The sequence below is a fragment of the Equus caballus genome, chromosome 10, assembly GCF_041296265.1.
Source record: "Equus caballus isolate H_3958 breed thoroughbred chromosome 10, TB-T2T, whole genome shotgun sequence".
Classification (NCBI taxonomy): domain Eukaryota; kingdom Metazoa; phylum Chordata; class Mammalia; order Perissodactyla; family Equidae; genus Equus; species Equus caballus.
The window spans coordinates 14,479,305-14,492,482 of NC_091693.1; the positions used below are offsets into that span (position 1 = coordinate 14,479,305).

Sequence of the window (13,178 nt, forward strand, 5' to 3'; positions counted from 1 at the left end):
CCATCTTCACCTCCCAAGTCATGGTGATGTCCAAATAGCTTTGTTGGCCGCACCCTAAAGTCTCTGCTGCCACCCAAGCTGGAATGGAGACGTGTACCAGACCAGTGAAGGATGGACCTGAGATGGGGAATCTCCCACAGATTCCTCTCCTCCCCTGTGCCAGATTTCTGGGTGTCCTGCCCTCCCCTCCCCTCACATAGAGAAACCCCAGCACTGGGGGAAAGGACGATGTCTTTATTATCAGACACATGTGGCCACTGCTTGAATGTCAACTCTCCCACAGGGCGAGTCCAGCTGCTCCCAGGCCCTTCCATATGTGTCATCAGGCCACAAAGTGTGTGTGGATGATAATTCATGGAGAGGATGGGAAAATAATCCAGTGTTGGGTTATGAGGTCAGAGGGAGGGTTGGGTTTAGGGGGTTAGGAGGGGCAAAGAATCAAGGGGAAATGGGGTCAGCAGGGAGGGCACCCCACTCGAAAGGGCTAAGGATAGCCCCAGCACCACCACCAAAGCCGTGTAGGAGGTAGGGGCAGCTCCAGCTTGGAGAAAAGGGCCATCCTCATTCTCATACCCAGAGTTCTCCATCACGGAGAAGACCCCAATATTGCGGATATGGTTCAACAGATATCTGGAAGGTTGGGCCATGCAGCCCTGCAGGTTCAATGAGGAGGACAGCCCACCTAGAGGATGAAGATTAAATCAGAGAACTCAAAGTACAGCCCACTGAAATTCCTAAGACCCAGGAATCCCAGATGCGCCCTCTCCCTGGTCAGACCAGGAGATCAGCCTCTTCGTCCCTCCTCCCCTAGACCTGGACATCGGGGTCCTCAACCTCCCACCCCCAAACCCGTGAGTCAGGAACTCAGGCCACCTCCAACCTCAGGACCAGTGAATCCAGATCCTAATCCCGTCATCCTTGAGACCATCAGTACTCACCTCCCTTGAGATTTATGGAACCACGGTAACAACGAATGGTGCCCTTGGGGCAGGTAACAATATCAGAGTTTTGTGAGCAGGATCCAAACAACTCAACACAGGCAGGACATTGCAGATCTCCAGGGACAGGGGGAGCTGGGGAGCAGAGAGAAGGTTGGGGTGCACAGCTCTGCTCCTCCCTGCAGCCACCTTCTTTGTGACCCGGAGCCCCTTGTCTCTGGGCCCCCATCTCTGAGTGTCCCTGGTCCCACCCAGCATGCTGGGATCCCACACCTGGACGGGGGATGGCATCCAACAGGACACTGCTGCTGTCGGCCCTGTTGCACCCGCTGGAGGAGCAGAACCGGGCGTAGGAGGCGACGAGCATTCCGGGGGGCCCCGAGTGGACGGTGACAGTCGGGGATTCATGTGTCCTGATCTTGCTGCAGCCCTTGCTCCCCACTATGAGTGATCTGTGTCCTGAGGGGTGAGACAGTGAGAGCCGGGCTGAGGAAGGGAGGCCCCAAGGGAGGCAGGAGCTCAGCAGGCAGAGGGTGAGTGCAGGTTCCCTGAGCACAAACAACAGCACAGGTCACCTGGAATGTGGGGAAGACAGTGGGGGGGCCAGAGGCTGGGTCCTCCTCCAGCGCTGCCAGCTCTCAGTTCTTGTGCCAACGTCACCTTCGCAGCAGAGCCTCCCCTGAGTACCCATTATCACCGTGCAACCTTCCCCTCACTCTCTCTCTCTCCTATCCCTGTGGGATTTCGCTCCATAGCTCTTATCTCCACACCGTATCTTGCTCTCTGTTTTTGGCCATTTTTCTGTTTCCCCCGGCTCATAAAGCTGCACAAAGGCAGGTGCAGTGGGATCTAGGGTGCCTGGCACACAGCAGATGCTCCATAAACCTTGAATGAAGCCTATGGGTCCCCCTGTGCCAGCTCTACTCTCAGCCCTTTGCATGGACTATCGAGTCTATCCACACGACCACCCAGCAAGGTAGGTAGTATTATTGCTCCCAGTTTTCAGAAGGGGAAAACAAGGCACAGAAAGAAGAAGAGTTGGGTTTAGAGCTCCAGGTGTGAAGGGAACTGGGCAGGAAAGCAGGGACAGAATCCAGGGCGGGGAAGCCTGGGACCCAAAGCAGGGGCCATACCTCTTGCACAGCCCACGCACCTATGTCTACCAGCAGAAGCGTCTCCTGACACATCTCTCCAGCCTCACACGTCTGGGACCCAATCGCGGTCCATTCAACGGGTGTCTGAGCCGAGTTTCGCTGCAACTTCAACATCAGTCCCCGTTGACAGGTCAGGACAGCTTGGTTGGATGAAGCAGGGTCTGGGAAAGCCAGGGAAACAGCCGTGTCTGTCCCTCCAGGTCCCAGGCTTGGAGGTGATCACATTCCTGAGTCACACTCCAGGTGACCTGGCCACAGAGTCCTTCAAAATCAGATTTTGAAGGGACCTTGGAAGTCTGAGCCCTACCTCCTTTCTTTGTCTTGTTTTTGCTCAAACTCCTGCAGGGACCTCTTCCAATCTCCTGGAGAAAGGCAACTCCTCCCTTGGGAGTGAGGGAGATGGAGGGCTCCTCCTGAGCCTGACCCAATTTCCACTGTCCTCTCTCGGCCTCAAGGTCCTCATCCAGATAATGAGGAGCATAGTGTGACACCATGTATTTCTTTTCACTGAGGAGCCACATGTTCTAAACAAAAAGACGCAAAGGCCTGCCGTGCACTGAGCACTTACTACGAGCCTGGCTGTCCTGATTGCTCCCTGGATTAGCCCCCTGACACTAGCTGACGAGGATATGTGTTTTGATCATTTTATTTCCCCACAGCAACCCCCAAAGTAGGTAGTGCTATCATCATCACCCCATTTCAAGATGGGAAACAGAGGCAGAGGAGTTGTTCAGTAGCTTGCTCGAGGGCCCACCACCAGTCAGGGGACTCAGAACTCAGGCGTTGTGGCCCCTTGGGGTGAGCGATGGGGAAGACAGGAATCAATGACCGTGCTTGGCTACCTCGGATCCTGTGGCCCTCAGGAGTCTAGTGTGAAAACCCTGAGCCCAGATCTTCTCTCAAGGCCATCACAGTGAGTTGTCCCTTGAGGCAGAAACTCCCGGGCTGATGACGCAACATCCATAAACATAGGTAATCTTCAGGACAGCCCCACGAAGGAGGACCACTCATTTCATCACAGAAAACAAAATCGCAGCTTCTGCTGCCTTCCTCCCAGCCTTGCTCTGCTCTCCCCATCCCCATCTGCCCCACCTTGGTCAATGGTGGCTCCTTCCAGCAGTTGCTCAAGTCATTCCTGACCATCCCCTCCCTCTGACACCCTGTGTTGTGCCCATCAGGAAATCCTGTTGTCTTAAGCTGCAAGATACCCCCAGAACCTGACCAGGTCTCGCCACCTCTACTGCTTCCAAGACGACCCTGGCTCTCACCTGCTTCCTCCTGGGTGTCCATGGGGGTCCCCTCCCCCACTCCCACATATCCCTCACTCTATTCTTCACCCATCAACCAGAAGGATCACCATAAAGGTAAGTTAATTCCTGTCTCTCCTCTGCTCAGACCCTCCATAGGTGGTCTGAATCCCATCCCAGTGAGAATCGAATTCTAAGTCCTTAAATTGGCCCCAAAGGCTCTAGGTGATCTGGCCTCCCCCTCTCTCTGTCTCTCTGTCCTGCTCTGCTCTGCCTTGATCACATTGTTGGAGCCACACTGGTCTCTAGGCTCCTCCTTGAACACACAGCAGGCATATGGCCACCCCAGGGCCTTTACATATACTCCCTTGCTCCTGGCTCTCTGGAATTGTCTCCTCCTTCCTGAATTGCTTGAAAAAGGCTCAAAGAGGTGTTGACCCTCAATAGCTGGTTCAGTGGCAGAGCCCAGACAGGGAGCCAACATCTCTCTGATTCAGACATTAAGCTCTTTATCTGCTGTGCTCTCCTGACTGGGCCGCCCCACCCTTTTCCCTGGGACCACCGCCCAGTTGCTTAGGGGAGGTCAAGGCCCTTCACGTTCCAACCCTTTTGTTCTTCCTCAGCTTGGGGTCCTGCTGTGGCCCACCTTGGGCAGCCTGTGCTCTTGGCCCAGCCCTCTGCCACCCCCATGCCTTCTCAGGGGCTGCTCTGGCTCCAGGAATGCCCTTCTGTCCTCCATATATTCCCTGACCTCTTGTCCTACTCAGCTTCTGATGCCTGGTCCTGCCGATGGTCAGGAAATACTTGCTAAACTGCTGAACTGAACAGAACCAGGGAAGCCAAACACATCCTCCAAGAGATCTGGCTCCAATGTCGAAAGCTAACCAAACATGGATTGTGATAGGAACATTCATTCGTGGCATAAAAGCTGTGTTTCATGTGACATGTGTGTGGTGTGTGTAGTGTACGTGTAAGGTATGTGTGTGGGGGTGTAGTATGTGTGTGGTGTGTAGGGGTTGTCTGCAGTGTGTTATATGTGTATGGCATGTTTGTATGGTGAGTGTAGTGTGTGTGTATGGTACATGATGTTTGGGGTGTGTCTGTGTGTGTGTAGTGACACTGTGCGTGTGATGTATGTGGTATGTGTTTGTTGTGAGGGAGTGGCATGATGTGTGTTCTGTGTGTCTGTGTTTTGTTTGTATGTAGCGTGTGAGGTGGGTGGTCTGTATAGTGTGTAAGGTTTATGGTGTGTGGTACATGTGAGGTGTAAGGAGATGTGTGTGTGGTATGGGATGTGTGGTGTGTATGTGGCATGGTGTGTGTGTGTTGTATGTGTGTGTGTAGCGTGCATTCTGTCTGAACTGTTTCTGAAACACCTTCTGGATTACGAATGTCAGCTGGTCCCAGCGATGAGGGCCGGAAAACTAAACCAGCATTAATCAGAAGGAGAGACTCAGACTCTGCCCCTCCCTGCTCAACCCCCTTCTGTGGCTCCCCTGCCCTCAGGAGAAAAGCCAACTCCTCAGCCTGGCCTTGTGGGGACATGACCAGGCCCCTACCCACCTTTCTGGTCCCCCACCAATATCCATTCCCAAGATACGCCAGGTCGTTTCCTGGCTCCCTGGCCTTGCCTGAGCTCTTCCTTCTGCTTGGAATGGCTCTCCCTTCATCGCCCACACCCACCTCGTCTACCTGGAAAACTTGTAATCACCCGAGGCCCGGCTGTACCCTGCCCTCTTGATGAGCCATCTCAGGCAGAGCCAAGGACGACTTCCTGAAAACTGCAGCCTCAGCCCACCTCCAGGCCTTTGCACATGCTCTTCCCTCTGCCTGCTCCTGTCCTTTTCCTCTTCTTCAAATAAGTTAGAGCTCATCTTTAAAACACAGCTCACAGATCACCTCCTCTGAGCAGGCCTCCTTGATACCCACCCCCAGGAGATAAGTATTTTCCCTCCTCTGAGCTTCCCAGACCCCCTCCCACACAGCCCTGTGACCATCTGCTCCGTGACGTCTCCCTTCCTAGTCCTGAGCAGGGATGGGGTCTGAGTCCTCTGGGGTCTCCATGGGAGACCTTGAATCCTGCATGAACTCACTTGCAAATAAATCCCGGGCACCCATCCTGAGCTAGCTCTTGTGCTGTCCACGTCTGGAACTCTCCGGTCAGTGACGTCCAGGCCATGTCCTCAGGCCCCCAGTCCAGCCAGAGGCATCGAAGCACAAAGAGGAAAGTTTGCTGAACTCACTCAGCTCTTTTCTTAAAGTTGTAGGGTCAGGGTGCCATGGGCAGACAAGGAAACTGAGGCTCAGACTGGGACGGCACTTCTTCCCTCTCTGAAGTCCCTTGACCCCTCCCTGCATGCAGCGGCCATTCCCATGGAGACACTCCAGGCCACTTTCAGTCTACCCCATGTGTGGTTTCCGTGAGGAAGTGGGGACCCCCCCAGTGTCCCCATTTGGCTCTTGCTTGCCCTGTCACACTGGGAGCACCCTCAGTGTTCTCTGGTCTTCTTCCCTAGGCAGCAGGGCTGCTGGGGTGCTCCAGGACCATGGGTGGGGTGGGTGTGAGTGGGGTGAGGTGATCGAGGAGAAGTGGGAGACCCAGGGTTACCCTAGGCCAGGGGTGTGGAGAATGGAATTGGAAGCAGTGAGTCACTCCCAGCATGAAAACCAGTGGGCGCTCCTGTCCTCACTTCCGCACTTGATGGAGAAAGTGGAATGCACAGCAGCCACCCTCTCCACCCCTCTGACCTTCCTCTCTGCTCTGGGGTTCCCCTCCCGCCTGGACAGGCCACCCTGACTTAATCGGCCCAAACCTGATCATCAATTAAAACATCCAGCGGTGGGTTCCAGCCCTGAATATCTGTCGCCTGGACCATGTGCCCTCTCTCTCCCCTGCAACTGGACACCTCTTAGTGGCACCCCCATCGAAGTGCCTACCAGGAGAATCCCTCCCTTTGCACACCCTGAGTGAGGAGCAAACTCCTAAATTACTTGCGGGTGCTGGCTTTCGTGGGATGTGTTCGGGTGTCCCACTTTCACAAGTGTCACCGTGCCCCAAGGCTGCAGTGCAGGGCACGGCCTCGTCTCCCGCACAAGGGACTCACCTTCAGGGTTGCAGGACTCACGCACAGTCAGGGCCCCAATTTTTTGAGTGTTATTAAGCAGGTTGCAGCCTGCTTGAGACGTGCACCCCTGCACTCTCAGATTGGTGGCGATGCCCCCTGTCGAAAGGAGGAGAGAGGGAGAGAGGGAGATGCTCCCAGTGGGACCACGCAACCTTCAGGGGAGGCGCAGCTCCACGTAGCCAGGCCCACCCTCCTCCAGGTCCCAGCCCTCAGCTACCCTCCCTCCCAGAGACCCAGATCCCGGCCCTCAGACCTCCCCTTCAGTGCCCCCAGGGACCCCGATGTCCCGCCTCACCTCCGCTGATCAGGAGGATCCCGTTGTAGCAATGTGTGTCCCCAGCAGGGCAGGTCAGCTCTGTTGCAGATGCACAGCCTTCTGTGGACAAGCAGACTGGGCACCGCATGGACCCCGGGACTGGGAGGTGAGAGACGGAGAGAGAGGAAGAGAGAGTTCTGCCTTCAGATCAGGGGTTTTGTCTCCACCCTGCTTTTGCTTGCCCCAGAAATCAATCTCCCCAGTCTCCCCCAAAACGTGCCCTCCTCGGGCTCCTGTCATGCAGGCCTGGGGTGCAGGGAATTAGGGACTGTCCCTCTGTGCTAACCTCACCCCCTCAGCCCTGTCGCTCCCCTCCTCCCCACACTCACTTTTCCCTCCTCCTCCTCCCCCTCCTCCCTCAGGCACCTGTTGGGGGCAATGAGTCCCAGAGAGGGAGGGTGTTGGGGACATTGTTGCATAAGTCCTCGTTGCGGCACACGTGGGTGTAGGAGACGATGGAGAGGCCGGGGCCTGCCCTGTGCTGGGTGACACGGGCCTCGTGATCTGCCTCCGGGGTGCAGCCCTTGCTGACCACCAGGTTCACATGGGGTCCTGGACCAAGAGAGGGAGGGAGGCCGTGGTGGGGTCAGGACTCCGGGTCTTAGAGAGACGGTCTATATCGTGGCCTGGGGTGGGAGACTGGACAGATGGTGACTGGGCACCCAAGACTTTGCCCCTGCTGGGGAGGGGACAGCTCCTGGTAGGAGGGGAGGGGTCCTCTGAGTTCCCATAGGGAATGCAGGGAGGGCTGGGTGCGGGGAGGGATGTCTCTACACAGGAGAGGGTGGGAGCCAGGCTTGGGGCCTACGGGGCTTTTCTCACCATTCTCAGTGAGCAGCAGCGTGTCTTGGCAACCCCAGCCATCCTCACAGACTTGCTGATTCGTCACCGTCCAGTGGAGGGGCATACCCGATACATTCATCACAGCCTCACCTGTCCCTGACTGACAGGTCAGGGCCTGCACTCCTGAAATGGGAAGAGCAAATCCATCTCAGCCCATCCTCCAGGGAAGTCCACCCCAGGTTGGCGTCCTCACTCACGGGGCAGCATGAGGGCGATGCCCAGGAGGGCCAGCAGCAGGGCAGGGTTCATGATCAGGGCAGCTGGACTCTCTTGCTCCTGCTCTTTCTATCAGGAAACCGACACTTTTTATATCTCACCCCATCCCAGGCAGTTCAGGAAAGGGGTGGGGAGGGGAGGGCCTTGCTAAAGGAGGCCTGGGCACACCCTCTGAATCTCAATGGCTTAAAGGCTGAGAAATCTGGGTCCTCCCTCCTCCCTCAGATCAGGGACTGAGAAATCTGGGTTGTCCCTCCTCCCTCAGATCAGGGGTCTAGGCCCCCAGCCCCCTCCTCCCTCACACCCAGGATACAGGCCCCCAACCCCCTCAACAGTTAGAATCTGAGGCATCCTGGCCCCCAGGACCACTGATCCAGCCCTCCTGAGCCCAGCTATCTGTGTCCCCACCCCCACCGTGTTTCAGGGTAGTTTGTGTTGCGGTTTCTTCATCTTCATGGCAACCTGGCCAACTTCAGGTCCCAGGTGGGGAAATGGCCCAACTGCCTGTGAGGACATTGTGTGGTGGGTATTGGCAGGTCCCCACATTTTCTCTATCCTAACCTCTGCCCTCATGGATTCCTACTTCTCTTTTCTTTCTCTTTCCTTCCTACATTGCTTTCCTTTCTATTCCCTTTTTCATAAGCTTTCCTCATGCTTTTCTTCTTCTCCTGTCCTCTCTCCTCCAGCACAACACGGCCCATAGAGTTTCCACTTCCCACCACCCGGGAGGGAGCTGAAGTATGACAGGGGGCGGGGCTGGTGGAGGAGACTGAATATCTATGAAGGAATTAGGTATTCTTTGACAAAGCCAAGTTTCTTTGCCAGAAACAGATGGGAGCAGTGGTGTTCTGGAAAACCAGTGTGGGGACCTGGAATTGGCCACCCCAAGACATGTCCTTTTGGCATCAGGATTATTTGAGGCTGATTCATTTTGATAAACTGGGACAGGCAAGGAGGCTCTGAGGAATGGAACTTGCCCTTTGTTAGGACACGTTTACATTTGTGGGGTAAATCTCTATCTGTAAAGGGTGCCTCCCTCTCTGTACCAGGAAGAAGAAAGGAGATGACCTTCTCTCTAAAAACTCTTAAGCAATACCAAAGGCAAGGACTTAAATCTGCATTTTATTGTGCTAGTCTGGTAACCTCCTGTAACTGACTTCCCTCCCCCTCCCAACGTTGGCATTTCTTAAGGATTAAGCATCTTTCCTTAGGCTAGGAACTGATTGCTGTGCTCACCTGTGACCGCCCAGCTCCAGACAATCGATTTGCCTCTGGCTACGCCCTCTGAGACAGCAGACCACTACCTGCTGTGTCCATCAAGCGCTGTGCCGACGGGGCAATCTTGTGACTATTGTGGGAGGGACATTTCAATCACATGTGAAACACCCTGTTTGGGGGTATATAACCACTCTGTGCACCCCACTTCTTCGGTGCCCTTTCTTCCTTCGGGAAGAAAGGCCCCGGGCCATGGTTCCTCAAAAGCTTTGTTTAATTTTCTCTTGCTATTCTGTCTCATGCGAATTTAATTCATTCTCCAGCCAGACGAACCCCCATTTGGGAGGAGGAAATGTCTTCCTCCCCTACACCAGCTTTTCAGAAAAACAGCCTCAACATACGCCGCCTTATACTGTTGGCCCATTTATGTGGTGTAATTGCTTCTAACACTTCTTTTAATTGTTAAGTTAAAATCTTAACACTGATTTTAAGCTACCAAGGGTTTGACAACCAGCTCCCAATATTCCTAAATATTTAACAATTGGCTTTTGCGAGCCTGTGCCAAACAGCTCTAGCACACTGGGTAGGAGAGAGACAGGAAAGAATGAGGAGTATCTGTCAGTGACTGCAGAGCCTCAATGTGGGCATCTGATAAGGAGAGAGGAAAGGGAGAAAGGAGAGGATGAGAAAAATATAGAGAAGAAAGAGCAATGACTATGTGCTTCCCAGTTGCATATTTAGTTTTGACACTTTGACGTGTTCTGTTTTATTTGTGTTTGCAAGTTTAAACTTTGCCACCTAGGCGGAAACATGTTTCTCTCATCTCCCACTGCATCTACACCACTACTGTGGTAGACCATATGTACTTAATAAATATTTACTGAACGAATGAATGGAGAGGGAAATATGGCAACAGAAGCATCACTACGTTTGTATAGGTTGTGCACTGTACAAACACCGTCCTTTCCCAACAGGGCACATTGATGCCGTCCGGAGTGGTGCCCTTTGGAGTTGTGTGTGCCCTCAAACAGTGTCCCTGGAGGAAGTAGGGAAAGAAGGGTGGGCAAAGAGGTACATAGAGTCATAGGTAGTCAGTTAAATGTCTTGTGTTAGTCTTACTTTTCCAAGGCTGGACTTCATGCCAGGCACAGTTCCAGTTACTGGGGATATAGGAAGAGCAAAAAGAATGAGGCTATTCCTTGTGTTGAGCTTGCAGCTTAGTGAGGGAGACAGACCCTAACAAATACATGAACACACTAAAATATTAGATGGTTCTGGCTTCTCTGCAGAGAGGGGAAACTAGGTAATGCGAAAAGAAGTGACTGAGCTGGGCTCAGGGAGGGCCTCCCTGAGGAGGTGACATTTGAGGCAAGAGCAGAATGAGAAGAAAGAGCCATCCATGGAAAGACACGCAGAAAGAGCATTCCAGGCAGAGGGAAGAGCAGGTGCAAAGGCCCTGAGGTGGGACCGTGCGTGGCTTACGTGAGGATTAGGGAGATAGCAGGTGGCTGGGTGGTGGTGGGGGAGATGGAGAGTGATAGGAGATGAGATTGGAAAGGCTGGCAGGGCCAGCAATGCAACACTAAGTCAGGATATTAAGGCAACCTTCCTGGGGGTCCTGCATCTTGCAAGAGGGAAATGCAGAGGCTAGGGGTGGGACTGTTTAGCAACAAGTCTGATAGTCCCCGGTGTGACACACTGTCTGCTACCGGGCTGATTCTGCTGCTTCCTGATTGTGTAGCCTTGGGTCACTGATGTCCCCTCTCCAAGCTTCATCGTCCTCTTCTGTAAAGTAGGTGTGATGGATATGTGCACCCTGTGGTCGTGGTAAGGATTGAGGGATATAACCCAAAGTCGATTCTCAACAAACAATAAAAATCAAGAACATGATGAGCCCCGACTCTGTTCCAAGCCCTAGTCTAAGCACTGTGTATGTTTCAACTCACTAAATCATGACCACAACTATGAGGGAGGTCCTATTTATAGTCCTATATTTTCGGTAAAGAAACTGAGCCCCAGAGGAGTTAAGTAACTTGCCCAAGGTCACACAATGTGGCAGAGATGACTGCCCACCAAAGATCCATGCACCCTTCAGGGTGTAGAGATGTTACAAGGGGAGACTGCCCAGCCAGCGACTACATTTCCCAGCAACCCTTGCCTCTAGGTGAAGCACGTGACTAGCTCCCACCGATGGAAAGTGGGTGGAAACTGCCCAACTAGGGACTACATTTCCCAGCACCCCCTTGCCTCTTTTGGACCATATGACTAACTCCTACCAATGAAATGCAGGCAGAAATGATTGGTGTCACTTCTGAGCCTGAGTGGTTGAGAAGCAGGAGTGCCTTCTCCTTCCTCCATCTATGTTGAGTCCAAGGTGACCTTGGAGCCACATGCAAGACTCCGAGTCCTCGTAGACCTGATGTGCTAGGGGGTAGTCACACAATAAAGCAAACAACAACAACAATGATATGTTAGAATGAAATAAGGCATGCTTGGAGTGGCCTTTTTTCTTCCTTTTTCTTTAAAAGATGGTGTTCAGGGAAATCCTCTCTGAAAAGGCAACATTTAAGCAAAGCCATCAAGGAAGTGAAGGAACTAGCTCTGGGTCTCTGTGGGCATCTGAGCAGCAAGGAGGAGGCCCAGCTGGAGCAGAGAGAGGGAGAGATGAGAGCAGATGAAGTCAGAGAGAGAGGGGCTGGATGGTGAGGGCCTCCCGTCCTTGTGGCCAGGACTGTGGCTTTATTCTGAGTGAGCTGGGAAGCCACTGAGGGTTCAGAGCAGAGGAGGGACGTGAGTGATGCGTGTTCTGTCAGGATGCCTGTGGTTGCTGGGTTGAGCGCAGGGAGCCCGGTGAGGAGGTGACTGCAGTAATCCAAGTGAGAGGTGGCAGTGGCCCGACCATGTGGGAAGGAATCAGTCTCTGGATCTGTTCTGAAAGTGGAGTCCAGAGGATTTGCTGAAGGGTTGGTTGTGGGGTGTGAGAACAAGAGAGGAGCTGGGAAAACTCCAAGGTGGCCCCTCCCGAGATGGGCAAAGAGTCTGGGGCAGCAAACTGAGATCAGAAATTTGGCTTGGGATCAAGAATCTGAGGGCATCTTGAAATGCCTTTTGGATATTAGCTGTCAAGTCATAGTTGGATGTCAGCAGTCAAGTCCGTTTTGTCTCTCTGGTTCACTGCTGTCCCTCAGGCCCAGGACAGTGCCTGGTACCCATTACACTTTTTTGGGAATCAACAAATAAACTAGGCATGGACAATCAGAGTGTTTCCTGGAACCCCATACACAATATCTCTTACTGACTAAGAAAATACAGAGACACACAAAATTACCAAGACTCTGGGGCCCTGATAAACTTTTTTTTTTTGGTAAACCACATCAGAATCTCCATCGAGTATTCATGCTATGTGTGCTTGTGGAAGTAAATTGAGGTAAACCTAAAATTGCCTGGGTGATATGTATAGATCTACAGGCTGCTCCCTCTGCTGCTCCTGGGATGAGAATCACTGCCTAAGGCCTATCTCTCTGAGAACAGAGAGAAGGAAACGGGGTGAAGGGTACCTGTCAAGGTGTGAGAGGTCTTAGGAGAGAGGAGAGTGGAAAGAAAGTCTTCTGAAACTCCCTGAGCACCTGCTATGTGCAGATCACGCACATTATCATAATCACTTCTAGCATCACACCTGCCTGGTCATGTTTCACATGAGATGAAAGGGTGTTTTCTTCCAACAACCATTCTGCAACTGAGTGTCCGACAATTCAATTCAGTTCTGACACTAGCTACCTGGAGTCGGTGCAGACCTCCAGGTTGAAGGCTCAGACCTGCAAGACTGCTCCATTTCAAATGCCAGTTACAAATGGGGCGCCCAGGCCACCCACATGTCCGCCTACCTGACTACAAATTAGGGGGTTCCCACAGTCCCCCTCAGGTTTTATCATTCTCTCGAATGACTCACAGATCTCAGGAAAGGGTTTTACTTACTATGACTGGTTTATTGTGAGGACACAACTCAGGAAGAGCCAAATGGAAGAGAGGCATGGGGCACAGTACAGGAGAAGGGGCATGGAGCTTCCATGGCGCCCCCTCCTCCCAGTCATGCCACTCTCCCAGCATCTTGATTTGTTTCCCAA

The 13,178-nt window shown here is 53.2% G+C and overlaps 1 protein-coding gene across 1 annotated transcript; it reads right to left on the minus strand.

The window, feature by feature from the left end:
• Positions 1-214: 214 nt before the first annotated feature.
• On the minus strand, positions 215-7,973 carry LOC100069985 (CD177 antigen). Its single transcript, XM_023651431.2, has 9 exons — positions 7,821-7,973; positions 7,603-7,746; positions 7,147-7,332; positions 6,760-6,879; positions 6,444-6,560; positions 2,092-2,253; positions 1,212-1,397; positions 939-1,073; positions 215-682 (listed from the first exon to the last, which is right to left on the minus strand). The coding sequence occupies exons 1-9, from the start codon at positions 7,870-7,872 to the stop codon at positions 414-416; spliced, it is 1,371 nt and encodes a 456-aa protein (XP_023507199.1). The 5' UTR covers positions 7,873-7,973; the 3' UTR covers positions 215-413.
• Between the last annotated feature and the right edge of the window lie 5,205 nt (positions 7,974-13,178).